Here is a 27,982-nt window from a genome sequence, read left to right as displayed (position 1 = left end):
CATCATTGTCCTACAAAAACACACCACAGAGACCCTCCCCTCTTGTGGCTGAAGTGCTGGCAAAGTGAGGCAGCAGGAAAACAAGTCTGTTCCATTTGCCAGGCCTGCAACGAGGAGTGGAGCGAAGTTCCAAAAACAACACTCAAGGCTGGCTTGGAGCAACACTGGCCTTCACCTCACAATGTGCAGGTCAGGGGGGACAGACACAACCCAATCCTCAACAGAGTGAGCACTGCTTCTAAAAATAATATGTTGAGTCATAATTAGTACTGAGTTGAGTACTATTCCAATAACACAAAATTAGCATTTAATAAAATATTAATTAATGCTGACAACTCATAAAGAGTTATCCTATATGAGCTCCCTCTCATAAGCAATAATATGGGATGGCCTCGCAACTTGAATGCAGTTAATGATGGTTTCCAGGCTCCTGCCTAGAAACAATTAATGTCTCAGTTTTGTTTAGATAGTGCCAGCATAATTGCAATATCCTGCATTCTAAACACTGACCATATTCAACCATCATCAATGGATTAGCAAAAGTAGCTAAGTCCACTACCAACGGGGAGACGAGGGATGGGGTACTCCTGTAACACAGACAAACATGTGACCCCCAAGCACAAACACTTTCACGCCATACCTTTCGATTTTGCCCCGCTGTGACCATTGATAGTTGGGGCGATGGAATCCTTCCGGATTCGTTTGCTCGGCGGTCGAACGCTGGATCTCAAAAAATGATGCTGGTCGTGATTCGGTGGGGTGGGTGTTGTCGAGGACGGGGGCTGTCGGCTCGAGCAAGGTCCAGATGGGTTCGATACGGAGGTGGTAATAACCGGTGCTGAACTGGAGCAACCCGTAGTTGAAGGATTAAGAATTTCCACTTCGTCTCTCTTTGTACTACGCTCCTCGCTCCCCTGATCTCCGCTCTCCTCCTCGTCACAACCTTCAAGCTTTCTGCCCGAATTATTCGGGCCATCGACACCGATGCCGTCTCTCAGCCCAACTGTCATCCTGGCAAAACACAATCAACACACATGATTGAAATTTAAAAGACATCACAACGTAAATCAACTTAAAAAAGACGACGTTCTCTTTCTCTCAACATGGCCGCCGCTGTTTGTTTCAAATCCCCTCTCACCGTCCCATCGAAACACGAAAATTTGGTCTGTGTTTTCATTTACATTTTGAAAGCCAAAATATGAATATACATTGCTCGTGTGTTTTTGTTAGTTATCTTAAACTTCTAACAGTTTACATGGTTTTATTTTTATCCGAAATTCAAATACGAGCGCCCCTGAGTTTAGCGCCCGCTGAAACGACAACGTAAAACCTTGCGATACATTCGACCTCTATTTAAAGTGCTTCTTTATCAGACAAGGTTACCCATTTTCATGCTCTTCGACAGCAGATGATGTCTTCTTTCTTTTCACCATCGAACCGACGGTTTTGGTATGCAACAGTATATAAAATTGGGCATATTCAAAGCACGAACAGGGTCTAGCCGCGACTGTCTTCTCCTCGCTCAAGCTTCGACTGAATTGAACTCTCTGCGCAGCTCAACTGTTCACTATCGGAGTACCACAATATTACTCAATTTATTGCCTTAAACAAAGTGAATATTATCGGTATAGGCTGAAATATTTGACCAAAATGTAACTATATAACACACTTTAAACGCTAAAAGTAATCTGAATAACAAGCTAGCTGGTTTTAGTTTTTATTACAGCCACAAAAGAGCAGAGAACGCTCGCAGCCTCAACTTTGCTTATCACTACGTCATCATCACCAGAATTGTTTTCATCATTAAGATGTTCGACGACATTATGTTAACTGCATCAAAAAGTTGTTTCTGATATTAACTCAGCTTCATAAAGCAAAAACAGATACCTTATACATCATATTAAATAAAGTACACTTGGAGAAACTAACCACAAGCATTCGAATCAATAGAATATTATGAGTGTTCAACTACAATAATGTCATACCATATACATATAGATCGAACACTGCATTTAACGTCTCTATAATTTGCAAGTAACATATTACTTCTAACATAATGACACGCACGGACACAGGTGTTTCATCCTTTTTATGATTCACCCATCTCCAAATATTTTGAGGGCAGGAACATTACTACTGTGCCTACACCTTTAAAACAACTGGCACGTCTCACATATTCAAGAATAAGCACCCTTAATTATTTGAAATACATTCACATTAAGGGAAACAAGACACAAACAATAATGTCGTATTACTGTCAGATGTGTTCTCTAATCATGATTGTCCAACCTAATAGTGAGCAAACTTATCAAACTAAAATGTTCCTGCAGAAGTATAGCAGTAGCTAATTGATTGATTGCTTTATTTTGTGGTTGCTATCCTCACCTCCTCAGATGATAAATCAGTAGACAGAATCAGCTGTTATCTTTCCTCTTGTAACCCGTGTCATTTCGATAGGTACATTTTAGGAGGAGCGGGTTACACACTCCAAAAAGCAGCTGCACGGGTGCTAGCTACTAGCTAACATTAGATAGCTACGTTTTTTTTGGCCACGTTTGCTAGCGATGTGCGGCCAAAACCCAGCCAACTAACGTTACTTACTAGCAAACAAAGTCTCAAGCACAAATTCACACGACATTATGCACAGTATTGAATTCAGTTTTTGTGAGATATAGAATTTAAGCAATTCATACATTACCTTTTCTTGACTTTAGTGTTCACGTCTTCATAAGAAAACGTTGCAAGCTAAACTAACTCCGATTGACAGTCCCTCTCTTGCACAAGCACGCCCACTTCAACTCGAAAACAAACCTCCTGATTGGTCAGTTGAGGGAGAAAGACATATGATTGACATCCAAGAGCTCAAATTGTTGATGAGAAGCATGATGCAAATGAACCAATTGGATATCACAATCTACATACGTTGTTGAGTGAGCAGGGAGTTATTTTACATTCGCCCGGGTTAAACCGGGCCAAAACATGTGACGTCATCGGGCGAAAGCAGGGAGGAGTGCCCTTCTCAAATCGAACAGTAATCTGCGCCATTCGGTCATTTTGACAACAAGGTGCATCGTCAAAAAATCCTAAAATAAACGTTTGCATTTTCTCGCTAGTTTTCATAGGGAAGACAGATTAAACGTTTTTATCAAAAGCAATCACTTTCGCATTGGAACACCCAGAATCCATGGTTGCCATTGGAGCCGTGAGGTCGCCAAGGCAGAAAGCTCTAAATATTGTACATATTTTAATCGTTTTGGGTGTTTTTTGACGGAATATTTTTTAAATAAACTCTTATTTTGCCAGCTATGTTTTGATTGATTGATCCACAACAGTGCAAGACTGTAAAGTCAGTTATTTTACCAACTGGCTTCTGACTTGTTTCCCCCCTGCTCAACCGTCCATCTGGGCCTCAGTCAGAAGAGACGTGGACCCAGTGGGGACTTTCACCTGCCTCTGCTCTGTGGATGGCCGTAGAAGATCTTCCAGACAAAAATGTAAAATGGGCTCACTGAAATGTTTTGTTGTTTTACGAGCTACTTTGAGATTCTTGCTGTAATTCAAAGCGCTATACAAATTACCACACATGCTTAATTGAGCCGACTTCGCTGTCGCCGGACAGAGCCCGGAACCTACTAGTTCAAGCCCGGGAGGCTACCAGACTAAACGTGAAGTACTGACAAAACGTAATATTGTATCACTAACTTGTCTTATAACTAGTTAACGTTACTCTCATCAGTGTCATCTAGCAAGCTACATTGCTTGCGGGCTCGCGGCCAATGAACATACGGTAGTTTTCAAAAACATCATAGCTAACATTAGCTAGTTGCTTGAATCGAATGCAATCAACTTTTTGCCTTTTTGTCAGTGCATAACACGCCTACACGGGCACCCGGGTGAGATTAATCGAACCCCTTCATCTGCAAGGTTGGGTATAGAAATGGGCCATATAAATATAATCTAGTCTAGATAGATAGATGATTTGACATGCGCCACCAATTTACTATCAAGTCAAGGGGATTTATTGGCATGGGAAACATATGTTTACCTTGTCAAAGCAAGTGAAAGACATAAAATAAACAAAAGTTAAATGAAAACTGCATACCTGGAACCGTTTCAACTTTTAATGTTGGTTCGTTTTCCAGTTATGGAAATGCCGCTCAAAGACTGGGCCATTCCAGGCGAGTAAAACCTCGTGCACCCAATTTGACAGACATGCGGAAAGCCAAATCACAATTGAAAGAGGGCGTTATAGCCTTAGTAATTTAACCAATGAAATTAGTCATACCTTTAGACTGATCATGTTTTTGACCATTGAGGCTCTTCCCATTGCTGGCTCATCCTATTGAATGGGAGGGGGCTTTGCCCGGTTTCTGAAAGGCAACAAAACTTTTTTTAAATTGAGCTAGCTACGACATCTATCTCGCCCACACGAAGACAGCCATCACAATGACTTCGACGAACATGTTTTCAGGACTCGATAATGGCGCAAAGCCAAGTTCAAGGTAACATGGAATTGCACCCACAGGTTTTATTTGCAGCAGGCAAAATTCAAGCATCTAGCTAATGTTAGCTATGATGTTTTTGAAAACTACCGTATGTTCATTGGCCGCGAGCCCGCAAGCAATGTAGCTTGCTAGATGACACTGATGAGAGTAACGTTAACTAGTTATAAGACAAGTTAGTGATAGAATATTACGTTTTGTCAGTACTTAACTTTTAGTCTGGTACAGGTAGTTAGTTAGCTTCTATGGGTTTTGGTCCCGACGTAGCAGGGCGAGGTTTTTTGGGGGCTGCGGAAATGGAAGCTCGTGGAATCTTTTTTTTTTTTGTTGTTGCAGCGTAGCCAGCTAATTTATTTGACGCTCATTGTTCTGTTGCTTGCATTTTCAAAATGGGCACGATCACCCACACCCAGTTTACAACAACCTATTTCTAAACAGTTTGGGTAATTGGATATATTTCACTTTTTTTTTTTTTTTTTTATCTTTCAACTATGGTTGTTTAGCCCCACTGCGAACTTTTCAAGAACAGCCAGCTAGCTAACTGGCTAAATACGGCTTCTGTCACTCTTGAGTTGTGTGATCAGCTACACAGCTAAATGTGACTTTTAAACAGTACTTAAGTCAGTAGGCCTATGTAGCCTGCAGTCATACTGTGGTACAATTAGTAGATAACTCGATTATTTGGTCTTTAGCCACAGCTAATGTCTTAACTGTCTTAACTGCTGTCTTAACCCTCCTGTTGTGTTCCGGTCGAATTGGACCGATTTACGTTTTCTCTCAGAAAAAATGTAGTTAATTAAACCTTATTGACATAAGGTTCCATGACTTTGTCCACACAGGGCATCTGAACACACAAAATACATTTTGATGCTTATCATTAAATTTTAGCTGTTTAATTTAACTTTTGTACACCTGTGGTGTTCCTGGTCAAAAATGAATGGGTGAGACTACAATTAGTGTATAAAATTGAGTTCAGGCACATGCCCATCAGATATGGACACTTCCTCTCCCAGACTCCCACATGCATGCGTGTTTGAGCACACACACCTCACTCTCCTTCTTGGCTTTCATGGCTACCCCCACGTGAACCTTTCCCCAATAGAATCTTTCCCCCACAGGAACCACACCTGTTGGTTTTCTCACAAACAATCAGAACATTGTTTCAATATTATAACTTTTCTCGCAGCTCTGATATATAAAGCTTTATTGAGGCCTTGCTCACAATTCATTCTGGCAGCGCAATGACCAAACAATATACTGTATTTGAGGCTCTTGATCATATCTTTGATCATGACACTGGCGAGGAGGAGAGAGTGGTTGTTAAACTTTGACACAAAGAAGTCTGTGATAAATAGCACTTTCATCTGAGTATTTGTTATAGTCAAAACTATCCATACATTATGCTTTTTTAAAACTCAAACGAGTCATATGAGCTCAGGTCAATGAGGCCTAAAGGCCATACATGGCAAATAGAACTTCAAAACCTGTAATGTTCACAAGAACTTAAGTTGATAAAGATTTAACACAACATTAGGTGATAATGTATGGATTTTTATGGATTTATGATCAGCTATAATGAGGTGGTCATTTTGGACCGGGGACACATAATTATTTAACATGAAACTAACACAACAGGAGGGTTAAATAAGAAGTTGTGCATGCAGCATATTCTATTCCTAGATTTTGCTATATGCACCTTTTCGTTATGGTACATTCTCCATTTAAAAAAAAAAAAAAAAAAAAAAAAACACTTTATTGAACATTTGAAACATACAATGTACTTGCAGTGAAGCCGCTCAATAACTACATCATACCAGTCATCCAACAGATTCCCATTCAGAGCGACACACAGACGCATCCAGGGTCAATTCCCTGCTCAAGGGCATGTTGACCAATCTCCCACCAGGCTAAAAAAACGTGAACCCGAACCCTCCAAGATCCACCCCCCCCCCAGGAAGAAAATATAAATAAAATACAGTTAATTCCATTTCCCACCCCCCCAATAACCCCCTCCCAATGCACCAACAACCAAGGGAATGAACTAAAAAAGAAAAGACAAAAGAAAACAATGAAGACATTTGTATTTTTATTTAAAACAAAGGACATTAAGGACAACTGAAATCATAACCGCAATGCCAACTTTATACATTTGTGTGCATGTCTGGCGCTATTACATGTATGTGTGTGTTGCATGTGCACATTTTCACAAAAACAAGAAAAGCATTCAAATAAAATCATTTACCTTTGAAGAACTTCGGATGTTTTCAATGAGGAGACTCTCAATTAGATAGCAAATGTTCAGTTTTTCCAAAAATATTATTTGTGTAGGAGAAATTTTGTTCATCACGTTTGGCTAAGAAAATAACCTGAAAATTCAGTCATTACAATGCCAAACTTTTTTCAAAATTAACTCCATAATATCGACAGAAACATGGCAAACGTTGTTTAGAATCAATCCTCAAGGTGTTTTTCACACATCTATTCAATGATAAATAATTTGTGGCAGATTGGTTTCTCCTCTGAACCAAATGGAAAAATGCACGCAGCTGGAGATAGGCATAATTTTGACGGAGGACACCAAGAGGGCACCTGGTAAATGTAGTCTCTTATGGTAAATCTTCCAATGATATGCCTACAAATACGTCACAATGCTGCAGACACCTTGGGGAAACGACAGAAAGTGTAGGCTCATTCCTGGCGCATTCACAGCCATATAAGGAGACATTGGAACACAGCGCATTCAAAATCTGGGGTACTTCCTGTATGAAATTTCATCTTGGTTTTGCCTGTAGCATTAGTTCTGTGGCACTCACAGACAATATCTTTGCAGTTTTGGAAACGTCAGTGTTTTCTTTCCAAAGCTGTCAATTATATGCATAGTCGAGCATCTTTTCGTGACAAAATATCTTGTTTAAAACGGAACATTTTTTTATCCAAAAATTAAGAGCGCCCCCTATATCGAAGAAGTTAACTGCCTCGTTCAAGGGCAGAAGGACAGATTCTCACCTTGTCAGCTCGGGGGATCCAATCTTGCAACCTTACAGTTAACTAGTCCAACGCAATAACGACATGCCTCTCTCTCGTTGCACTCCACAAGGAGACTGACTGCCTGTTACGCGAATGCAGTAAGCCATGGTAAGTTGCTAGCTAGTTAAACATATCTTATAAAAAACAATTATAATCACCAGTTAACTACACATGGTTGATGATATTATCTAGCGTGTCCTGCGTTGCATATATTCTGACTAAGCATACAATATCTGACTGAGCGGTGGTAGGCAGAAGCAGACGCGTAAACATTCATTCAAACAGCACTTTTGGGCGTTTTGCCAGCAGCTCTTCGTTGTGCGTCAAGCATTGCGCTGTTTATGACTTCAAGCTTATCAAACTCCCGAGATGAGGCTGGTGTAACCGAAGTGAAATGGCTAGCTAGTTAGCGCGCGCTAATAGCGTTTCAAACGTCACTCGCTCTGAGCCTTGGAATGGTTGTTCCCCTTGCTCTGCATGGGTAACGCTGCTTTGATGGTGGTCGTTGTGTTGCTGGTTCGAGCCCAGGGAGGAGCGAAAAGAGGGACGGAAGCTATACTGTTACACTGGCAATACTAAAGTGCCTATAAGAACATCCAATAGTCAAAGGTTAATGAAATACAAATGGTATAGAGGGAAATAGTCCTATAATAACTACAACCTAAAACTTCTCACCTGGGAATATTGAAGACTCATGTTAAAAGGAACCACCAGCTTTCATATGTTCTCATGTTCTGAGCAAGGAACTTAAACGTTAGCCTTTTTACATGGCACATATTGCACTTTTACTTTCTTCTCCAACACTTTGTTTTTGCATTATTTAAACCAAATTTAACATGTTTCATTATTTACTTGAGGCTAAATTGATTTTGATGTATTATATTAAGTTAAATTAAGTTTTCATTCAGTATTGTTGTAATTGTCATTATTACAAATACAGTGAAAAAAATTGTCCGATTTAATCGGTTTCGGCTTTTTTGGTCCTCCAATAATCGGTATCTGCATCGGCGTTCGACCGGTCGACCTCTAGTGTATATGCAGGTGAACAAACACCTGCACGGCATCAGCCTCAGGCAAACTGGCATTAGTTCTAAAAACACTGCCACTTCGTGTAATTCAAATGTACTTTTTAGTATGTTTTTTTTTTTTGTACTTTTATCTTAGAATGATGGTCAATCTCTCACACAGCAACTTCACTCCCTCTTGTCTCCAATTCCATATATCAACCCTCAGCTTCCCTCAGCCCATTCTATCTATCTCTGCTGGCCACCCACTTTGGGTTTCTACGCAACACATCTTTCAAATATGCTGTGATGTTTAACGTACAATCTATCTAATCGAATAGAATCCACAGATTGTGAGTTGAAGATAAATACTTTTACTAAGAGTATTAGTAATTGACTGACCCGGTCTCTCCAGATCTCCTAACAGTACTATTTCGAGGGTCAATTTTAGATCAATGCTATGCATTTTCAGCCATTCCTTAACCTGAGACCAGAAACAGGCTACCCGAGGGCAATACAAAAATAAATGGTCTATTGATTCTGTATCCTCCCTCTCCACAAAATCTGCAGAGCTTTGATGATTTTATGCCCCAAATATTCAACATTTTGTTGGTGGCAAGAATTCTCTATAATAATTTTAGCTGAAAAACACGGAGTCTTGAATCTTGCGTTTTTATATATCAACACATACCATGGAATCGGTACATCAACAATCTCTTCCCAACTATTTTGCAATCTGTTTGGCACAGTTGTCAACATCCTGGTCCTCAATTGAAACTTGAATACTTTCCAATTTATGCTATTTTTATTCCTCTGCCAGTTTTGATCCTTTATATTGGACAGACAGACCAGTTCCCTACCTCCTCCCGCTGCCACCCGCCTCCATTTTTTGGGGCAATGCTGTAATCAATTGGTTGTACTCTTGGATTGAGCAGACCTTTCCGTACAATTCTGCTAACTCCATGAAGGACATAACTCTACTATTCCAATTTACAATATAATTTAAGAACAAAATACCCCTTTCAAACATATTTTCCATAAATACAGGTATTTTATCATCCAGCACATTTGAGTTTAGCCATAATATTTTTTCTATCTTTTCAGGGGGGTGAAATTGTAGCCAGCTCTGCAATGCTTGTTTGAAAGAGAGATACTTTGAAAAAGTATTATTTTCAATTAATCGTAATTGACACATGGCCATCTGCAAAAAGGCATTTTTTTTTAAACAACGGATGAGCTTTTCGTAATCTACTTGAGAACCATTTAGGGTTCAAATAAATCTTTTGAAGGAGTGAAGCTTTTAGAGAGGGGGTTTAGTGATTTTTATATTTAATCATCTCAACCCACCCTATTCATACTCATTATATAGATAGGCACGTTTTATTTTGTCTGGTTTAGCGTCTCAGATAAAGCAAAATATTTTTTGCTCATGATTTGAAAAACTTAATTATCAGAGTTAAGCAGTGCCATAAATGAGTAAACTGAGATACAGTGGGGCAAAAAAAGTATTTAGTCAGCCACCAATTGTGCAAGTTCTCCCACTTAAAAAGATGAGGCCTGTAATTTTCATCATAGGTACACTTCATTTTCATCATAGGTACACTTCAACTATGACAGAGAAAATCCAGAAAATCACATTGTATGATTTTTAATGAATTTATTTGCATATTATGGTGGAAAATAAGTATTTGGTCAATAACAAAAGTTTATCTCAATACTTTATTTACCCTTTGTTGGCAATGACAGAGTTCAAACGTTTTTCTGTAAGTCTTCACAAGGTTTTCACACACTGTTGCTGGTATTTTGGTCCATTCCTCCATGAAGATCTCCTCTAGAGCAGTGATGTTTTGGGGCTGTTGCTGGGCAACACGGACTTTCAACTCCCTCCAAAGATTTTCTATGAGGTTGAGATCTGGAGACTGGCTAGGCCACTCCAGGACCTTGAAATGCTTCTTACGAAGCCACTCCTTCGTTGCCCGGGCAGGGTGTTGGGGATCATTGTCATGCTGAAAGACCCAGCCACGTTTCATCCTCAATGCCCTTGCTGATGGAAGCGGGTTTTCACTCAAAATCTCACGATACATGGCCCCATTCATTCTTTCCTTTACACGGATCAGTCGTCCTGGTCCCTTTGCAGAAAAACAGCCCCAAAGCATGATGTTTCCTCCCCCATGCTTCACAGTAGGTATGGTGTTCTTTGGATGCAACTCAGCATTCTTTGTCCTCCAAACATGACGAGTTGAGTTTTCATCTGACCATATGACATTCTCCCAATCTTCTTCTGGATCATCCAAATGCTCTCTAGCAAACTTCAGACGGGCCTGGACATGTACTGGCTTAAGCAGGGGGACACGTCTGGCACTGCAGTCCCTGGCGGCGTAGTGTGTTACTGATGGTAGGCTTTGGTCCCAGCTCTCTGCAGGTCATTCACTATGTCCCCCCCGTGTGGTTCTGGGATTTTTGCTCACCGTTCTTGTGATCATTTTGACTCCACGGGGTGAGATCTTGCGTGGATCCCCAGATCGAGGGAGATTATCAGTGGTCTTGAATGTCTTCCATTTCCTAATAATTGCTCCCACAGCTCTTTGGTCTTGGCCATAGTGGAGTTTGGCTGTTTGAGGTTGTGGACAGGTGTCTTTTTATACTGATAACAAGTTCAAACAGGTGCCATTAATACAGGTAACGAGTGGAGGAAAGAGGAGCCTCTTAAAGAAATTACAGGTCTGTGAGAGCCAGAAATCATGCTTGTTTGTAGGTGACCAAATACTTATTTTCCACAATAATGTGATTTTCTGGATTTTTTTTTCTAATTTTGTCTGTCATAGTTGAAGTGTACCTATGATGAAAATTAGAGGCCTCATCTTTTTAAGTGGGAGAACTTGCACAATTGGTGGCTGACTAAATGCTATTTTGCCCCACTGTATGACTAAGGAGAGTTAATCAGGGGAATTTTCCATAAATAGACAGGTATTCATATTCTCCATGGTTGCAGGATCTTGTCTATTGTCACAAGTTTTCTATTGAAATTCATTGTGGAGAGCTTATTTATATATTTTGTGATATGAATACAGAGAATGTCTACTTCACCATCAGCCCATTTTTATTGGTAATATTGTACACTTATCAAAATTAGTTTTTAGTCCAGAGAGTACATAAAAGTCATCTAGATCTTTAATGAGACATTGCAGGGATCTAGCTTGCGGACTTAATATAAAACTTGAGTCATCGGCATACATGGACACCTTTGTTTTTAAGCCTTGGCTTTGTAATCCCCAATGTTGTTATTGGATCTGATTTTAATAGCTAGCATTTCAATGGCCATAACGAATAGATATGGTGACAGCGGACACCGTTGTTTAACTCCTCTTGACGATTCAAAACTCTGAGAAGTAGCCATTATTTACTATTTTACACCTGGGGTTGCTATACATAATTTTTAGCCATTTTATAAGAGAATTACCAAAATTGAAAAAATCCAGGCATTTCTAAATAAAATCTAGTCTTACTTTATGAAATGCCTTTTCAAAATCTGCTATAAATACCATTCTTGGCTTCTTATGTTTCATGATGTTCTATTATTTCTAGTAGTTGTAGTATTTTTGCATCACAACATTGAAGTGTAAGGGGCCTCCAGTTTTTTAGACTGGGTCTTTATATTTGCCATCTGGGTCTTGTTTTAATAATAGAGAAATCAGACCTTCCTGCTGAGTACCTGACAGACTACCATTTCTACAGGAGTAGTTAAAACAATCTAACAACGGAGCTTTTAGTATATCAAAAAATACTTGATATACCTCTATGCCGTCAAGCCCTGGGGTTTTTCCAGACTAAGGATTTAATAGACTCAAAGTTCTTCCTCTGTAATTTGGCCTTCGCATCTTTCTGTACATTTGTTAATTTTCCATTTAGGAAAATTAGGACAAAATAGCTAGCAAGTGCAAGCTAACTAGCTAAATTGCCATACATGTTTAATGCTTTTTGACCTGTCCCCAAATTAATGTAATTGGTTCAGAGTTTGTTTTGATATGTTAACCTGCGTTAACCTGTTTTTATATTATTTGGAAAGAACTCCTTACCATAATCTTCATTGTGGGAGAGGATGAGACGGAAAAGAGAACATCTGTCTAAAATAATTAGCTTCCTCTTTTAAAATATAATTCAGAGAATCATAGGCGACTGTCTTCAGTAACTAGTTTCTACAAATTATTTTTGTTAGCGTTCCTGTATTGGAGAGTAGGGTAGAATTTAGCATTTTTCTCTATATTCCATCCAGTTTGCATTATTTTTGCAATAGATTACATTAGATAATTCTTGAATAAGTTTCTCTCAAGTTCTTTTTGTTTTTCCTCTAACTTATTTTGTATCTCTGTAGTATTGTTTTTATTGCTATCTACCTGTGCTATTAGTTCATGGATTTCCCTTGTTAGTCTTGTCTCTTTAGCCAGAAACTGTTTTGTTATTATTGATGAATGTTGAATTGAATGACCCCTGAAGGTACATTTGATCGTGCATAAATGTATTTTTTTCCACCTACACCAAACGCGATCACGACACGCAGGTTAACATATCAAAACAAACTCTGAACCAATTACATTAATTTGGGGACAGGTCAAAAAGCATTAAACATGTATGGCAATTTAGCTAGTTAGCTTGCACTTGCTAGCTATTTTGTCCTATTTAGCTAGCTTGCTGTTGCGAGCTAATTTGTCCTGGGATATAAACATTGAGTTGTTATTTTACCTGAAATTCACAAGGTCCTCTACTCCGACAATTAATCCACACATAAAACGGTCAACCGAATCGTTTCTAGTCATCTCTTCTCCTTCCAGGCCTTTTCATCTTTGAACTTATATGGTGATTGGCATCTACACTTTCATAGTATTACCACGACAACCGTCAAAACAGTTAGTCTTTCAATCACCCACGTAGGTACAACCAGAGTAGATGCCATGTGGGTACCTACTTCTATAAACCAATGAGGAGATGGGAGAGGCAGGACTTGCAGCTCGATCTGTGTCAGAAATGGGAGTGACTTCTATTTTAGCCCGTGGCAATGCAGACGCTCGTTGGTGCGTGCGAGCAGTGTGTGTGCAATAATTGAATACCATGGATTTCTACAGTTATTTTGCAGCGCACGCGATGTGTCCGGTCTGGTCAGCATGTTAGTTAAAAATAAGTTGTCCTCCGGTAAACTTTGATTACATTTCCAATATCCCTGTCCACGTGGGAAATCTATAAGAGTTATGTGAATGCCAATTAGATGATGATCTGATCTCATTCTGTCTCCTATTAAAACTGTTTTATCCTTTGATGCAAGAGAGAGATGAAGTAGTCGAGACGATTAGCTTGATTAAGTCTCCTCCGTATATCTCACTAGGTCGGGGTTTTTTAGTCTCCCAAATATCCACTATTTCTAATGTCCATAATATTTGTGATTTCCTTAAGGGCACGGTGATGATAGTTTGTAGAGTGATTTCCTTTACGGTCCATTGAGGTACTTAACACTGTTAGTCTCCTACCATAATGATTAGATCATTTGTTGCCTGTAAGTTCAATAAATGTTTTCGAAGAAGTGTGGATCATCCTGATTTGGACCATATAGATTAATGAGCTAAATGTCTTTTTCGTCCACTTTCATATTCAAAAGGATCCACCTTCCTTGCGAATCAATCCTGACTATTTGCACATTCAGATCGAAATGTTTCTGAATTAATATAATCACACCCTTTGAGTTCCTTTGTCCATGACAGAAAATTATTTCACCACCCCATTCCTTTTTCCACAGAACTTCATCTAAGGATGTAGAGTGAGTTTCCTGTAAACAGTATGTTATATTCATTTTCTTTTAGCCATGTAAAGACCGATCTTATTTTTTATAATCTGCCGTTACCGTTACAATTATAACTGGCTATATCTATTTCACCCGTTACCATAACTAGATACTATTCTCAGTCTAAATTGACCATAATTAGTGCTTGTAAAGTTACTGCCATCAGAGGTATTATGAATGTCAAATCTAGAGCTTTCAAATGTCTGATATTTAGAATTCAAGAAATAGGTTCTAGTAATATTTGTTTTATTCCCTTGCCTGTTTACCTGTGAGCCAATGCCACAGATGTTAGAAAATTGAGACCAGATATTGTCTGTAGCAAATCTAAGTAGGTTGTGTATGATATTGGATGTGAAATAGTGAGTGTGTACGATGTCTGTAATGTGTGATAAATAATAACAATGTGTGATAAATAATAATCCAAATACATAATAACTTTGCCAATTTGTATGGTTACGTGTCTGTATGTAACATGTAGTGCGTATAGCCTTAATATTCATGATGATAATTGTAATCCATATCGTATCACCATCATAGTTGCCTATTAATTACTTATAACATAATTGGTAAAACATCCCAGCATTCCCATAGCAATTGACATTTCACATGATCATGAAAGAGACCTTGCATTACTCTAGAGATGGCTTCACTACAGTACAAATGTATTCCGTACAATATGTTATTTTTCCCCAATGCCCCTATTCTGATATCTTCCCCTTGCTTGTTGAAAACACACAAACTTGTATACAAATACATAAGAAAGATAGACAAACAATAAACACATTAAATTATAAAACAGTTCTTGACAATGGTGAGAGAAAGAAGAGAGCGAGATCAGGTGTGTGTATGTGTAAGCAAGCATGTAATTGAGTACGTGTGTTCATATCCACTTCATAATGTTCAGATATTTTTGCAGTTCCCATACCTTCTTTTTTTTCGTAACCTGAAGTCCCCTGTAGAATTTAGTACAGCCATGGTGTTATGGAGCCGTCTCGGAATAGCTGTCCATCTATAAAGAGTTTGTCCACAATGACAAAGGCACGCCTACCATCCTTCCTTTGTTGTCTTTGCACCAGATAGTCTCTTACAACGTTCGTTTATCTCCCTTGGAAATTGGACATTGAGAACGAATTTAGTCCCTTTGAGCTCCATTCCTCTGCTTTTGATCAGCTCCTTTTGTTGGTAGTGTTCAAATTTTGTGATCGGTCGGGGACACTTGGTCTTGTCACTCCAAGTCTGTGTGCTTGGTGGAAAACCACCTTGTTCAGTCTCTATAGGAAGTTTCCAGGCGGATTGCATGAATTCTCTGATCGCGCCCTCTGGATTATTGAATGCGTCTTTAGGAATCCCAGGAAAAAAATGATTTTTCACGCATGCTACAACTTTGTATATCTAGTAGCGACTCCTTCATCACCCTGTTTTCCACAGAACTTCATCTGATGTACAGTGAGTTTCCTGTAAACAGTATGTTATATTTATTGAATGTTGGAATCGTGAATTTTTACCTTGGATGTGAGTGTCTTGTTTTCTCTTTGGAGCATGAGAATTTCACTCTGGCTGAAGTCCAAACTCCCCCTCAGCCCTGCTACCTCCTCATACAACTTTTTCAGTGTTGCATGGATTCCAGCCAGAGCACTAGCCTCTACCTCAATGGTAAGTAAATCATCCGTGTCTGTAGATTCATCTTTTTTTATTTTTTTTTATTGTTGGGTTTAAAGTTATTTTGAAGTGGTCAGATCTTTCCATGATGGACTATGTTGTTCCTCCATAGCGTAAAACTGTTGGTACTTGTCGATTTCCCTCAGGATCTCCTTCGTATCCAGATTGGCTCTTTACTGCAACCGGTTGTTTTACGAAAAGATAATGAGTCTTTCCCACGATGATGACAGGTGTCTGTAGTACAGCCAGCTTGCACTCGCAGAATCCACACACAAACTTGCAGTCCCAGCCGTAAAGACTAACCGTGTCGTGGAATCCTTAGCAACAAAACTTTAGTTCGGAATAAAATCGATTTTAATGTAAACAGCAAACCGAGAGTAGACCATACAATGTCCTGTTGTGCGCTCTGATGATGTATAATGACATGTCTGGATCTGAAACATCTCTATTAATTTTATTAACCCCAGGCACTGACTTCCTTTGTGTATGATGAATGCTGACTGTGGAGTTTGGCCGACAGGCTATATAGTCTACATCAGTGCTTCCCAACCAGGAGTACAAGGAAGCCCTGGTGTATTTGGCCTATCCACAGGGGTTTCTTGCGAAGACTCATGAGACCATAGGCCTACTGATAAAACACATGAGGGGGTACTCCGTTCAGAGCAAAATCCATTTGGTGGTGCAGTAACCAAAAAAGGTTGGAAACCACTACTCTACGTGAACCAACATGATTCTGATGTTTTCTTTTCAGAGTCTTGCGTCCCCCCGGAGGTGGCTCCAGCGACCTGTTCGGTGGCTACGAGGAAGAAGCAGCTGCGTCGAGACGGCCCCACAAGATGGCCTCCAACCTTTTCGCCCCGCCAGAGCCCCAGGGTGTCATCAGACGAACCAACCCCCCAGGTGAGAAATCAAAGGCCCCTTACTGTGCATACAAATTCCCTTTTCACACTACTGGGCTGAATTGATCAAAGCTGCTTTGCACTGGCCTGGTTATGGTTCCAAACCATGGGTGGCAGTCTGTTCTTTAAGTCATTAATACAAAATAAAGTTTACGCATCCACCATAGATGCTGGAACCATGATAGAAAGGACTATGTGAAAGGAAAATATCTGAGCCAGGAAAGTACAGTTCATGTCAGCACAATAGTGGAAAGGGAAGATTCTTCCTACAAGTCTAGAGGGCTCCCTGGTCCTGGAGCTGTCAGAGCCTTTTCAGGTCTATGTGGTGTGAAAACTGCCACTAAGGTGCTACGTTAGCCTTTTTTAGGTTCAGAAAAGGAGACATTGAGTGTGAACTTATTCACAATCTCTTCCCCAAAACCTGTTTGGATTGTATTGGCGTGTGTGTGTGTGTGTGTGTATTGAAAAGGGCAACAGGTCATTTCTTATGTGGTCACTTCTGTGTCACAAGACTCAACCAGCCAAATAAAATTGAAATATGTCACATACACATGTTTGCCAGATGTTATTGCGGGTGTAGCGAAATAATTGTGTTTCTAGCTCCAGCAGTGCAGTAATATCTAACCATTCACAACAATGCACACAACCTAAAAGAATTGCGGTCTTCTGGTCAGACTCCGGAGACGGGCACACCGTGCACCACTCCCTAGCATTTTTCTTGCCAATGTCCAGTCTCTTGACAACAAGGTTGATGAAATCCGAGCAAGGGTAGCATTCCAGAGGGACATCAGAGACCGTAACGTTCTTTGCTTCACGGAAACATGGCTCACTGGAGAGACGCTATCCGAGGCGGTGCAGCCAACGGGTTTCTCCACGCATCGCGCAGACAGAAACAAACATCTTTCTGGTAAGAAGAGGGGCGGGGGCGTATGCCTTATGGCTAACGTGACATGGTGTGATGAAAGAAACATACAGGAACTCAAATCCTTCTGTTCACCTGATTTTAGAATTCCTCACAATCAAATGTAGACCGCATTATCTACCAAGAGAATTCTCTTCGATTATAATCACAGCCGTATATATCCCCCCCCAAGCAGACACATCAATGGCTCTGAACAAACTTTATTTAACTCTTTGCAAACTGGAAACCATTTATCCGGAGGCTGCATTCATTGTAGCTGGGGATTTTAACAAGGCTAATCTGAAAACAAGACTCCCTAAATTTTATCAGCATATCGATTGCGCAACCAGGGGTGGAAAGCCCTTGGATCATTGTTACTCTAACTTCTGCGACGCATATAAGGCCCTGCCCCGCCCCCCTTTCGGAAAAGCTGACCACGACTCCATTTTGTTGATCCCTGCCTACAGACAGAAACTAAAACAAGAGGCTCCCACGCTGAGGTCTGTCCAACGCTGGTCCGACCAAGCTGACTCCACACTCCAAGACTGCTTCCATCACGTGGACTGGGACATGTTTCGTATTGCATCAGATAACAATATTGATGAATACGCTGATTCGGTGTGCGAGTTCATTAGAATGTGCGTTGAAGATGTCGTTCCCATAGCAACGATTTAAAACATTCCCTAACCAGAAACCGTGGATTGATGGCAGCATTCGCGTGAAACTGAAAGCGCGAACCACTGCTTTTTAATCAGGGCAAGGTGTCTGGTAACATGACCGAATACAAACAGTGCAGCTATTCCCTCCGCAAGGCTATCAAACAAGCTAAGCGTCAGTACAGAGACAAAGTAGAATCTCAATTCAACGGCTCAGACACAAGAGGCATGTGGCAGGGTCTACAGTCAATCACGGACTACAGGAAGAAATCCAGCCCAGTCACGGACCAGGATGTCTTGCTCCCAGGCAGACTAAATAACTTTTTTGCCCGCTTTGAGGACAATACAGTGCCACTGACACGGCCTGCAACGAAAACATGCGGTCTCTCCTTCACTGCAGCCGAGGTGAGTAAGACATTTAAACGTGTTAACCCTCGCAAGGCTGCAGGCCCAGACGGCACCCCCAGCTGCGCCGTCAGAAGAAAGGCACAGACCAGCTGTGTTTACGGACATATTCAATCAATCCCTATACCAGTCTGCTGTTCCCACATGCTTCAAGAGGGCCACCATTGTTCCTGTTCCCAAGAAAGCTAAGGTAACTGAGCTAAATGACTACCGCCCCGTAGCACTCACTTCCGTCATCATGAAGTGCTTTGAGAGACTAGTCAAGGACCATATCACCTCCACCCTACCTGACACCCTAGACCCACTCCAATTTGCTTACCCCCCAAATAGGTCCAGACAATGCAATCTCAACCACACTGCACACTGCCCTAACCCATCTGGACAAGAGGCATACCTATGTGAGAATGCTGTTCATTGACTACAGCTCGGCATTCAACACCATAGTACCCTCCAAGCTCGTCATCAAGCTCGGGACCCTGGGTCTCGACCCCGCCCTGTGCAACTGGGTACTGGACTTCCTGATGGGCCGCCCCCAGGTGGTGAGGGTAGGCAACAACATCTCCTCCCCGCTGATCCTCAACACTGGGGCCCCACAAGGGTGCGTTCTGAGCCCTCTCCTGTACTCTCTGTTCACCCACGACTACGTGGCCACGCACGCCTCCAACTCAATCATCAAGTTTGCGGACGACAACAGTGGTAGGCTTGATTACCAACAACGACGAGACGGCCTACAGGGATGAGGTGAGGGCCCTCGGAGTGTGGTGTCAGGAAAATAACCTCACACTCAACGTCAACAAAACTAAGGAGATGATTGTGGACTTCAGGAAACAGCCGTGGGAACACCCCCCTATCCACATTGATGGAACAGTAGTGGAGAGGGTAGCAAGTTTTAAGTTCCTCGGCATACACATCACAGACAAACTGAATTGGTCCACTCACACAGACAGCATTGTGAAGAAGGCGCAGCAGCGCCTCTTCAACCTCAGGAGGCAGAAGAAATTCGGCTTGTCACCAAAAGCACTCACAAACTTCTACAGATGCACAATCGAGAGCATCCTGGCGGGCTGTATCACCGCCTGGTACGGCAACTGCTCCGCCCTCAACCGTAAGGCTCTCCAGAGGGTAGTGAGGTCTGCACAACGCATCACCGGGGGCAAACTACCTGCCCTCCAGGACACCTACACCACCCGATGTTACAGAAAGGCCATAAAGATCATCAAGGACATCAACCACCCGAGCCACTACCTGTTCACCCCGCTATCATCCAGAAGGCGAGGTCAGTACAGGTGCATCAAAGCTGGGACCGAGAGACTGAAAAACAGCTTCTATCTCAAGGCCATCAGACTGTTAAACAGCCACCACTAACATTGAGTGGTTGCTGCCAACACACTGACACTGACTCAACTCCAGCCACTTTAATAATTGGAATTGATGGGAAATGATGTAAATACTTAGTGCCTTGCGAAAGTATTCGGCCCCCTTGAACTTTGCGACCTTTTGCCACATTTCAGGCTTCAAACATAAAGATATAAAACTGTATTTTTTTGTGAAGAATCAACAACAAGTGGGACACAATCATGAAGTGGAACGACATTTATTGGATATTTCAAACTTTTTTAACAAATGAAAAACTGAAAAATTGGGCGTGCAAAATTATTCAGCCCCTTTACTTTCAGTGCAGCAAACTCTCTCCAGAAGTTCAGTGAGGATCTCTGAATGATCCAATGTTGACCTAAATGACTAATGATGATAAATACAATCCACCTGTGTGTAATCAAGTCTCCGTATAAATGCACCTGCACTGTGATAGTCTCAGAGGTCCGTTAAAAGCGCAGAGAGCATCATGAAGAACAAGGAACACACCAGGCAGGTCCGAGATACTGTTGTGAAGAAGTTTAAAGCCGGATTTGCATACAAAAAGATTTCCCAAGCTTTAAACATCCCAAGGAGCACTGTGCAAGCGATAATATTGAAATGGAAGGAGTATCAGACCACTGCAAATCTACCAAGACCTGGCCGTCCCTCTAAACTTTCAGCTCATACAAGGAGAAGACTGATCAGAGATGCAGCCAAGAGGCCCATGATCACTCTGGAAGAACTGCAGAGATCTACAGCTGAGGTGGGAGACTCTGTCCATAGGACAACAATCAGTCGTATATTGCACAAATCTGGCCTTTATGGAAGAGTGGCAAGAAGAAAGCCATTTCTTAAAGATATCCATAAAAAGTGTTGTTTAAAGTTTGCCACAAGCCACCTGGGAGACACACCAAATATGTGGAAGAAGGTGCTCTGGTCAGATGAAACCAAAATGGAACTTTTTGGCAACAATGCAAAACGTTATGTTTGGCGTAAAAGCAACACAGCTGAACACACCATCCCCACTGTCAAACATGGTGGTGGCAGCATCATGGTTTGGGCCTGCTTTTCTTCAGCAGGGACAGGGAAGATGGTTAAAATTGATGGGAAGATGGATGGAGCCAAATACAGGACCATTCTGGAAGAACCTGATGGAGTCTGCAAAAGACCTGAGACTGGGACGGAGATTTGTCTTCCAACAAGACAATGATCCAAAACAAAGCAAAATCTACAATGGAATGGTTCAAAAATAAACATATCCAGGTGTTAGAATGGCCAAGTCAAAGTCCAGACCTGAATCCAATCGAGAATCTGTGGAAAGAACTGAAAACTGCTGTTCACAAATGCTCTCCATCCAACCTCACTGAGCTCGAGCTGTTTTGCAAGGAGGAATGGGAAAAAATTTGTCTCTCGATGTGCAAAACTGATAAAGACATACCCCAAGCGACTTACAGCTGTAATCGCAGCAAAAGGTGGCGCTACAAAGTATTAACTTAAGGGGGCTGAATAATTTTGCACGCCCAATTTTTCAGTTTTTCATTTGTTAAAAAAGTTTGAAATATCCAATAAATGTCGTTCCACTTCATGATTGTGTCCCACTTGTTGTTGATTCTTCACAAAAAAATAGTTTTATATCTGTTTGAAGCCTGAAATGTGGCAAAAGGTCGCAAAGTTCAAGGGGGCCGAATACTTTCGCAAGGCACTGTATATCACTAGCCACTTTAAACAATGCTACCTTATATAATGTTACTTACCCTACATTATTCATCTCATATGCATACGTATATACTGTACTCTATATAATCGACTGTATCCTTATGTAATACATGTATCACTAGCCACTTTAACTATGCCACTTTGTTTACATACTCATCTCATATGTATATACTGTACTCGATACCATCTACTGTATCTTGCCTATGCTGCTCTGTACCATCACTCATTCATATATCCTTATGTACATATTCTTTATCCCCTTACACTGTGTACAAGACAGTAGTTTTGGAATTGTTACTTAGATTACTTGTTGGTTATTACTGCATTGTCGGAACTAGAAGCACAAGCATTTTGCTACACTCGCATTAACATCTGCTAACCATGTGTATGTGACAAATAAAATTTGATTTTAATATACCTAGCCCAGAACATAGAACATATAGTTTATATTCAATCCTCAGGTTGTTTTTAGCCTAAATTATCTATAATATTTCAACCGGACAATAACGCCTTCAATATAAAAGGTAAACAAGAAATGCACTCTCTCGGGATTGCGCATGAAAAAGCTCTGCGACACGGTAGTGTCCACTCATTCAGACTGGTCTTACTCTCTCATTTATAAGAATACAAGCCTGAAACAATTTCTAAAGACTGTTGACATCTAATGGAAGGCATAGGAACTGCAAATTGAGTCCTAAGTCAATGGATACTGTAATGGCATTGAATGGAAAACTACAAAACCAACAACAAAAGAACACTTCCTGAATGGATTTTTCTCAGGTTTTCGCCTGCCAAATCAGTTCTGATATACTCAGACACTATTTTAACAGTTTTGGAAACTTTTAGTGTTTTCTATCCAAATCTACCAGTTATATGCATATCATATCTTCTGGGCCCGAGTAGCAGGCGGGTTAATTTGGGCATGCTTTTCATCCAAAATTCAGAATGCTGCCTACCCGAGAGGTTAAAGTAGTCAGTTATTTCAAGTCTATGTATATGGGGCAGCAGCCTCTAATTTGCAGGGTTACGTAACCGGGTGGAAGCCGCCTAGTGATGGTTATTTAAGTCTGATGGCCTTGAGATGGAAGTTGTTTTTCAGTCTCTCGATCCCAGCTTTGATGCATGCTGCCCCCTACTGTCCTCGCCTCCTGGATGATAGTGGTGTGAACAGGCAGTGGCTCGGGTAGTGGTTGTCCTTGATGTTCTTTTTGGCCTTCCTGTGACATCGGATGGTATAGGTGTCCTGGGGGGCAGGTAGTTCGCCCCCGGTGATGTGTTGGGCAGACTGCGCCACCCTCTGGAGAGCCCTGCGGTTGTGGACGGTGCAGTTGCCAAACCAGGCTGTGATACAGCCCCACAGAAGGCTCTCAATTGTGCATCTGGAAAAATGTGAGGGTTTTAGGTGCCAAGCTGGTTCTTCAGCCTCCTGAGGTTGAAGAGGCACTGTTGCGCCTTTTTCACCACACTGTCTGTGTGGGTGGACCATTTCAAATTGTCAGTTGTGTACGCCGAGGAACTATTCTAGCCTAGTATCGATCAGTGTTAGGCCATTGTCATTCCATGCAGTGAAATAACTGAATGCTTAAGAGCCACAGCCCAACCTATTCGTTGTTGATCCCAGTGTAGGATTACACCCTGGTCAGGGATTCCGTTAGCCGGTAAATGCTGTCTTTTGGCAAAAAATAAACAAGTGAAAAGCCAATAAATGAAATGGTTGCCAGCCAAATTGTCAGAATTTTCAAAAATAATCCATTGCAAAACAATATTGATTATCCCCGTTTATAGTGTTCACACCGAGACGGAATTATTTCTCCAAAACAGAGTATAGATGGCCTTAAGATCACACCTTCTTGAGGACAAAGTAACGAGGCTGATGCTCATCGCAAGCTGCTCCAAGGAGTTGGACAGTTTTGACTTCCAACAGCAGCGGCTAACTTTGAGCAGGCCAAGGTCCGCCGCAAATGCGAGTAAATTAGATAAATAAAAATTATTTCAGGCCCGGCCTTAGTAGTTCTGCTGCCGCCCTAGGCAAGATCAACATACACTACATATGCTGTCGTATAGTATAAAGATTTGGAATGGATTGATAGACTAGAGTAATGATGTGTATCATGCACAGTTGGTGTATTTTAAATCGAGCTTATTCAGTAGCACTTGGAAGCGAAACATCGTTACAGGCTAATTTCTATTCTGTTAAGATTAATTACAATCTAAATGTTATTTTGAGTATAGTGGGTGGATGCCCTAATGCGGTACACACTGGATGCATATGGATATCCGGTTAATTAAAATCTCTGCTGCAAAAATGTTCCTGATGGAACCCGCGACCGAGATTTTCATTAGTTAAAAGAAGTTTGGACCACATGTAATCTAATGACATCACATGACTGGATCAATATGTCTGAATTGAGGCCAAGGTTCAGATGGTTAAATTTAAAATGTTATGAGTTTCTATTGTTTCTCTGCACATTGAGCTGGTTGGCTTCCAGCTTTCAGCCTTTCTGCCCCTGTGGTAGAATGTTCTAGGTATAATTATGACAGCACACACCCAGATATTCAAATGTTACTGTGAAATGTATTGCCTCATGTCAGTCCAGGCTGTGCAACAAGCTCTTCACAATAACCATAGCTGTAGCATAGTGAAAGTAGGACTGAGCTTTGTGTGTATGTTGAGGTTTGTGGCCTGGTTCAATTTGGTTGGAGGGGGTGTAGTCGTCATGTTGCAAGTAATGGGTCAGATAAGAGGTGAAATGTTAATCGCAAAAAAAGTGGTTGGAGTATAGAGATTTGACTTGTTCGTCCTTTTCCTCAATGCCTTCAATAATCTTCACTTTTTAATGTAAGATGTAGACAGAGCCATTTCACCAGGTAAAATTCCTGGTGAATGTAAAAAAATAATAATAATATTTGACTCGCTGTCCTTACTGCAGGAGGTAAAAGCAGTGGGATATTTGGTTCTCCAGATGCCCCAGCCGAGCAACGGAGACCCGTACCCTCAGGCGGCAACACCAGCAACATATTCGGGGGGTTAGAGAGCGCCCCTCCCTCGGTCAAGGCCCATTCCAACAAGCCAAAGGTAATCCAGACCACCCTTATCCCCCTTGTCTCTCCCATTCCAGATTACTAATGGTTATGGATTGCTAATTTACACGATGTGTAGGCTATATTGACATGTTATCCCTATTATTCCCAGGACAATATTTCTGTTGGTGAAAGTTCCATGCCCATACCCGAGCCCCCAGGTGAGTTTGACACTGATAATGTGTTATGGCTAACACTTTACAGCCCGCTGTCAACCGGGCAGTTACTAGAAATTACTTGTTGACCGAGCTAATAATAATGACCTAATAATTGCATAGTAATTAACTACACATCGGTTTCTTTAAGATGCATTGACTCCAAGTCTAATGTACCAGGTAAATCTCTCTTGGTTTCATCTTTTTTATTTTATCTCTTTCCGTTTTGCTCTCAGCTCCTCTGCCAAAGGCGAGCCTGGCCAAGGAGGTGAAGGAAGAGAACGTTGCCTCCCCTCCCCCCACACCCACCAAAGTAGCAGTGGAACCTGTACCTGCTCCCTTGGCCAAGGAGCCAGAGGCCTCCCTTAGTGAGCTCTCACTGAAGGACCACGAGCCCCACCTCGGCCCCCGCCCCCGCTCCCACAACAAGGTCCTTAACCCCCCAGGAGGGAAGTCTAGCGTGGTCTTCTACTGAACCAGCTCCTCCATCCCATCTATTCATGTATGCATCCCAAAAGGCACTCTATTCCCTATATAAGTAACCCATGTCCGAGCCAGAACGGATCTCTTGTTTCTGTTGCGTGAGGCTGCTTGATGTACAAGTACATCCCCTGGACAGGACGCTAGTTTATGGGCCCTGGTCAAAATTTGTGGACTGTATATGAACAGGGTGCCATTTGGGGCACAACCTATGCCCACTATTATTCTCTGTTCTCTTAATTTTCCCTATTCACTCTGTCCTTCCCTCCCTTTTCATTTTATTTTCCGTGGCTATGAAGCTGGAAGAAAATTCTCAACAATCATTTTTACAGGCTAAATTCCTGTCCAATCATTCAAAATGGTTACATTTGTTTCATTGCAAGGGTTCTATTTCCTGCTGTAAATTTTTTTTTATTACATGGTTTTGAATGTTGTGTTGATTACAAAGGCAGGGTGAGTTCATTTAGTAAGTTATACCAAAAACATTTATAATTAAATTATAAATTCCATTTAGAATTCAGTGTATTTGTGTCGGCATTGAGACCGCTGTTGCCCATGCACACAGTTGTCATAGTAAGCCCTTAAGTGATCACAATCACTCTTTACTGTCACTTTGTTGACAATAACACATTATGTTCATTCTGTCCTCCATTTCATCCCACTCCTTTTCTCTCTCTCCTCTAATAATCAAACCTATCTTGAGTCTCTGTCTGGAGCCAGAAACAAACTCTTGTTCAGGGAGAAAAAAAGCAAAAAATCGACTAACTAGTGAGTGCAAAGCAAAGAGCCACAGGAAGTACCCATTATGTATTGCCCACCCCCAAAGTTCTTGTTGTTCGGAATAAATTCCATTATGATTTTATATATCGCCCATGCAAATGGCCGAATGTATTGTATGTTGTGGTTGTTTCCTGCTCTGTTACCATTGCTTGCTGTTATCAGAGGATGGTGTCCACTCGGAGGCCTCTATGTTTTAAATTAAAACGGCTGCTGTACACAAGTGAACTCTGGAATAGTACATGACCGGGCAAAATACGGGTGGGGACTTGGAGACGTTAAGTCACCCCTAGCCAACCACACACCGCACCACGTTCCAGGCTGCCTACGTAGCAGTTGCACACCAAATCTTACCATGCCTGGATAAGCCTTTTAATGTCAGTAACCAGTATGACTAGTTTCTCGTCAACTTATACACCTTTTAATTAACACTTTGGTTCAGCATATATTTGGAGGGTGTTAGCTTTTGGCCTAGCCCGGATAACAGATTCAACCGATTTTCATGCGAATAATTCAATCTGCATAAAAACAATATTTGCATGTTCCCACGATGTTTCTATCAAATTGACTTGTTGTGGATAAAAGACTGTGCGTGATGTCGTACTGCACATAAATATTTATTTTGCTATTAAATTCCCATGTACTGAATAAAAAATACGTTAAATGGGACCTACTTTACTTGCATAAAAAGGTGGAAACCTGGTTAGTAACGGCATCAACTGACTAGATGGCCCGGTATTAAATTGATTTGTGTTGTGTGGCCGGTTTGCAGGCAGTCTGGAACGCAAAAGGTCTCCTGGTGCCATCTTAACCCCTGAGTGTTGGAGTGTTGGCAGGCAAAATTCACAGCAGAGGAAAAGCAAAAAGAACCTGTGTCTTGCAATAAAACTTATTTTCTGACTGTCTTTTGTCTATTTTGCTGTTTCCGGGGCTTAGTTATTGGCTGTGTCAATATATTGATTAAATCATGGAATCGTGAATCATCACAATTTGCAATTTCAGCATAGTGTTGGTGCACAATAGCAAAGGTTTTGCAGTGAAAAACTAGTTATTGGATAAGTTCAGGTGGTCCCTTCCTGTTTTGGCCCATTTTTCTTTCTGGTGTTTAGTGAATACAACCCAGACGAATACGTTGGGAGGGTTCATCCTCTGTTAGCTTTTTGAAATAGGATATTGACCGCACCCCTTTTATTGTAGGCGTTGTCAACACTCTGAATGCAAGAAATGTCATGATTTGAAATTCCATTCACTTATTCTTCACAGTTGATATGTTCAATCAACCTTTAACAACTATAAAATTAAAGTGCTTTATCAATTTACATGTGATTTTTATTGCTGTGTTTATGGCTGCTATATGCTAATTTCCCCCTTTGGTGGTTGCTAAAGTCTAATTTACCCTTGTGTGTAGTGTCAGGGCATGCTTTAATATTCTAAACACAAACTAGGCATTTATCACTTACATAATCACATGCATATTTGCACCACACTTAGTGATCCCTTTTGTTTGGCTCTGCTCATGGCCATTGACTTCTGT

The 27,982-nt window shown here is 41.2% G+C and overlaps 2 protein-coding genes across 4 annotated transcripts in view; one reads left to right on the top strand and one right to left on the bottom strand.

The window, feature by feature from the left end:
* The window catches only part of cramp1 (cramped chromatin regulator homolog 1), a 53,425-nt gene extending 50,496 nt beyond the window's left edge, over positions 1 to 2,929 (bottom strand). The window contains exons 1-2 of one of the 3 annotated variants that reach the window (XM_036937925.1): positions 2,699 to 2,929; positions 641 to 1,011 (exon numbers count right to left, since the gene is read on the bottom strand). In XM_036937925.1, the coding sequence (XP_036793820.1) occupies positions 641 to 1,010 (370 nt within the window). In that variant the 5' untranslated portion in view covers position 1,011; positions 2,699 to 2,929. The other 2 variants (XM_036937926.1, XM_036937924.1) reach the window with 2 other exon arrangements.
* A 1,418-nt stretch (positions 2,930 to 4,347) lies between these two features.
* On the top strand, positions 4,348 to 27,767 carry jpt2 (Jupiter microtubule associated homolog 2). Its single transcript, XM_021624348.2, has 5 exons — positions 4,348 to 4,502; positions 16,774 to 16,922; positions 24,886 to 25,031; positions 25,149 to 25,197; positions 25,428 to 27,767. The coding sequence occupies exons 1-5, from the start codon at positions 4,447 to 4,449 to the stop codon at positions 25,664 to 25,666; spliced, it is 639 nt and encodes a 212-aa protein (XP_021480023.1). The 5' UTR covers positions 4,348 to 4,446; the 3' UTR covers positions 25,667 to 27,767.
* The last annotated feature ends 215 nt before the right edge of the window (positions 27,768 to 27,982 follow it).

This window comes from Oncorhynchus mykiss, chromosome 12 (assembly GCF_013265735.2).
Source record: "Oncorhynchus mykiss isolate Arlee chromosome 12, USDA_OmykA_1.1, whole genome shotgun sequence".
NCBI lineage: Eukaryota > Metazoa > Chordata > Actinopteri > Salmoniformes > Salmonidae > Oncorhynchus > Oncorhynchus mykiss.
The sequence above is the reverse complement of the archived record's forward strand: the minus strand, read 5'-3'. Positions and strand labels throughout refer to the sequence as shown.

Excerpts from the sequence above, each read along its gene's own strand:
- jpt2 (XM_021624348.2), top strand. The coding sequence starts at position 4,447 with ATGACTTCGACGAACATGTTTTCAGGACTCGATAATGGCGCAAAGCCA. Across the intron at positions 25,032-25,148 it reads CCCATTCCAACAAGCCAAAG|GACAATATTTCTGTTGGTGA; the intron begins GTAATCCAGACC and ends TATTATTCCCAG. Across the intron at positions 25,198-25,427 it reads GCCCATACCCGAGCCCCCAG|CTCCTCTGCCAAAGGCGAGC; the intron begins GTGAGTTTGACA and ends TTTTGCTCTCAG.